At 55.6% G+C, this 2266-nt stretch overlaps 1 protein-coding gene across 1 annotated transcript in view; it reads left to right on the plus strand.

Moving 5' to 3' along the window:
* Window positions 1-1261, plus strand: part of LOC114923648 (major histocompatibility complex class I-related gene protein-like) — a gene marked incomplete at its 3' end in the record, with an annotated part of 12726 nt that extends 11465 nt beyond the window's left edge. Inside the window, exon 5 of the mRNA XM_029286910.1 lies at window positions 1169-1261. Within this exon, the coding sequence (XP_029142743.1) occupies window positions 1169-1261 (93 nt within the window). The remainder of the gene's footprint in view (window positions 1-1168) is intronic.
* Between the last annotated feature and the right edge of the window lie 1005 nt (window positions 1262-2266).

Genomic DNA, 2266 nt, shown 5'->3' on the forward strand with positions numbered 1-2266 from the left:
CGGTAAACCAGGGAGCCAATTGAGATCTGCGCCGGGTCAGAGGCCGCAAAGGCACGACTCGGTCCAATGCTGCGGCAGCGGCCGTCTCCCAGGCCGCCGCCAGATTGTCAACCGAATCGTGAACTAGGTCCTCAGGATATGGCCCAAGCTCCGTCAGGAACCTCTCCGGGTCCATCAGGCGCCTGGGGCGGAACCATCTCTATGGCCTCAATGGACTTGCTTCAGAGGAGCAAATATCAGCAGCTCAGGAGTCCAGGAAAAGTCCCTGAAATCAGAGATCCCCAACCTTTTGGGCACCAGGGACCGGTGCCATGAAGAAAGGTTTATCCGTGGACCAGAGGGGGTGTGGTTTTCAATACTGCCGGCATCCCATGGATGGAGCTTTGCTTGTTTGTGCAGCCCGTTTGCTGGTCCAGCGGGGGAAGCTCCTGCTTCTTCTTCTGCTCCTGCTCAGAGCAGGAGACACAAGAGGGAGGAAGGAGGCAGGACGTGTCTCCTCCATTGAGTTCCACCATGTGCATCTCAGCACTTCCTTGTCATTTTCTCAGCCAGGATTTGGAAGTGCTTTGCCACTTCCTTCTTCCAGGACGGGTCTCTGTTCCGATTGACTTGTGATTGTCTGGCCCAGCCAGACCCAGTTTAGCCTTTCAAGATCAGCCCAAAGGTTGCTGGTTCTTAGATCTGGCTAGCTTAAGATTAGGTCACAAAAGCTGTGACAGCTGAATTAAGAACTTCTGAGCCCAGAATATGTGGGGAAACACCATCGTGCCCACAATAGGATTCCAAGAGATTTAGCATCATTGATGGAGGTCCAGTGCAGGTCCCTATGGAGGTCTTCAGAATAAATCCTTCTCCATCTGAGGCAGGAGTTGCTGCCCCCCCCAATAAACAAACTGTCTTCTCTTTTTGCCATCTCTCAGGCCGATGGAAGAGACACAGAAATAATTTCTATCTGGAAGCGACAAGCTGCCATAATCTGACTCCCCTGTGCAAGATACAGAAGATGAGATGCAATCACTGTTGTTGCAGCAAACATCAGGGGTGAGTGTGATTGTTGCCGATTCTTGCTGCTCTTTAAGGCACAATACTCTGGGCTTCAGGGATACCTGAGAACCAAGACCAGCAGGATCGTTGGAGGTGGGGAATTAATCCTCAGACTGTTTCCAAGGTGGTCGTGTGGGGATCCTGGGCTACCTCTGATGGATTGCTCTTCAGGGGAAGATCCGGCTCAGCTCAGCCTCTCTGGCCCATCAGCTCCGAGGCAGGAGAGAGAAACAGGGAAGGAGCCCAGAGCAGGAATTGGGGCACCCTGGAGAAATGGGGGATTTCTCTCCAGGAAGGACTGGAGGGGAGGGGGAGAAGGAAAAGGGCAGCTGGGGCTATCCAGGCAAAAAAGGCTCCTTCGCCAGGATGAGCTGGAGGCAGAGGGGAACCCTAGGGGAGAAGTGGGGGGAGGGGCACCAGGGGCTCTTTGTGCAGTGGGGGGCTTGCAATCCTTCCTTCCTCTTTGACTGCTTCTCCTCATGCCTGCTGAGCTTCAAGTGGGGGGAGGAGAGAGCCGAGGGGAAGAGGGAAGAAACACGCCCCCCCATGCAAAAGGAGGTGTTGACTTCCTTCATTTTTTCTCTCTCCCTGAAGCACAAGCCATCCTATCGACTGCAAAGGACACAAAGTGATCCAGAAATCACTGTGTCTTTATTGCGCAGGCAAGAAGTAAAGCCGCTCCAGAAGAAAACAAAACAGAGTCATCTACAACAGTGGTTCTTAACCTGGGCGGTACCGCCCCCCAGGGGGCGATTTCATTTTTCAGGGGGGCGATGGAATGAAAAGGGGCGGCATGGGGGCGATGGAATGAAAAGGGGGCGATAGGGGGGCGATGGAGCAAGATGTTTTGGGGACACTTTTGAGCCTTCCCCTGCAGCTCCGAGCGTCCTCCGCCATTTGTAGAGAGAGACAGAGAGAGGCACTTGTGCTTCTCTCTCTCTCTTTCTCTCTCATGCGGATTTGCCCCCTCGCAGGGCTCCTGATTGGCCCTGTGCCCAGGCGCCCCACCCTCTGGGAGAAGCGCGGCCAGGAAGTCCCTTTCCCTGGCTGGCCCCGTCCGAGGTACACGTGGTCGGGGAACCGCACAGGGAAGCCTGGAATCCCCGCTGGGAGCAGCCAGCCAGAGCCTCTGCTGAGCAGGCCAGCCTTCCCGCAAGCCACGGCCCTGAGAGAGAGCAGCCCCTGCGATCTCCAGCTGCGGGACCATTGGCCCAGCTGGCTG

Source organism: Protobothrops mucrosquamatus, unplaced genomic scaffold, assembly GCF_001527695.2.
Source record: "Protobothrops mucrosquamatus isolate PMUCROS unplaced genomic scaffold, P.Mucros_1.0 scaffold5776, whole genome shotgun sequence".
NCBI lineage: Eukaryota > Metazoa > Chordata > Lepidosauria > Squamata > Viperidae > Protobothrops > Protobothrops mucrosquamatus.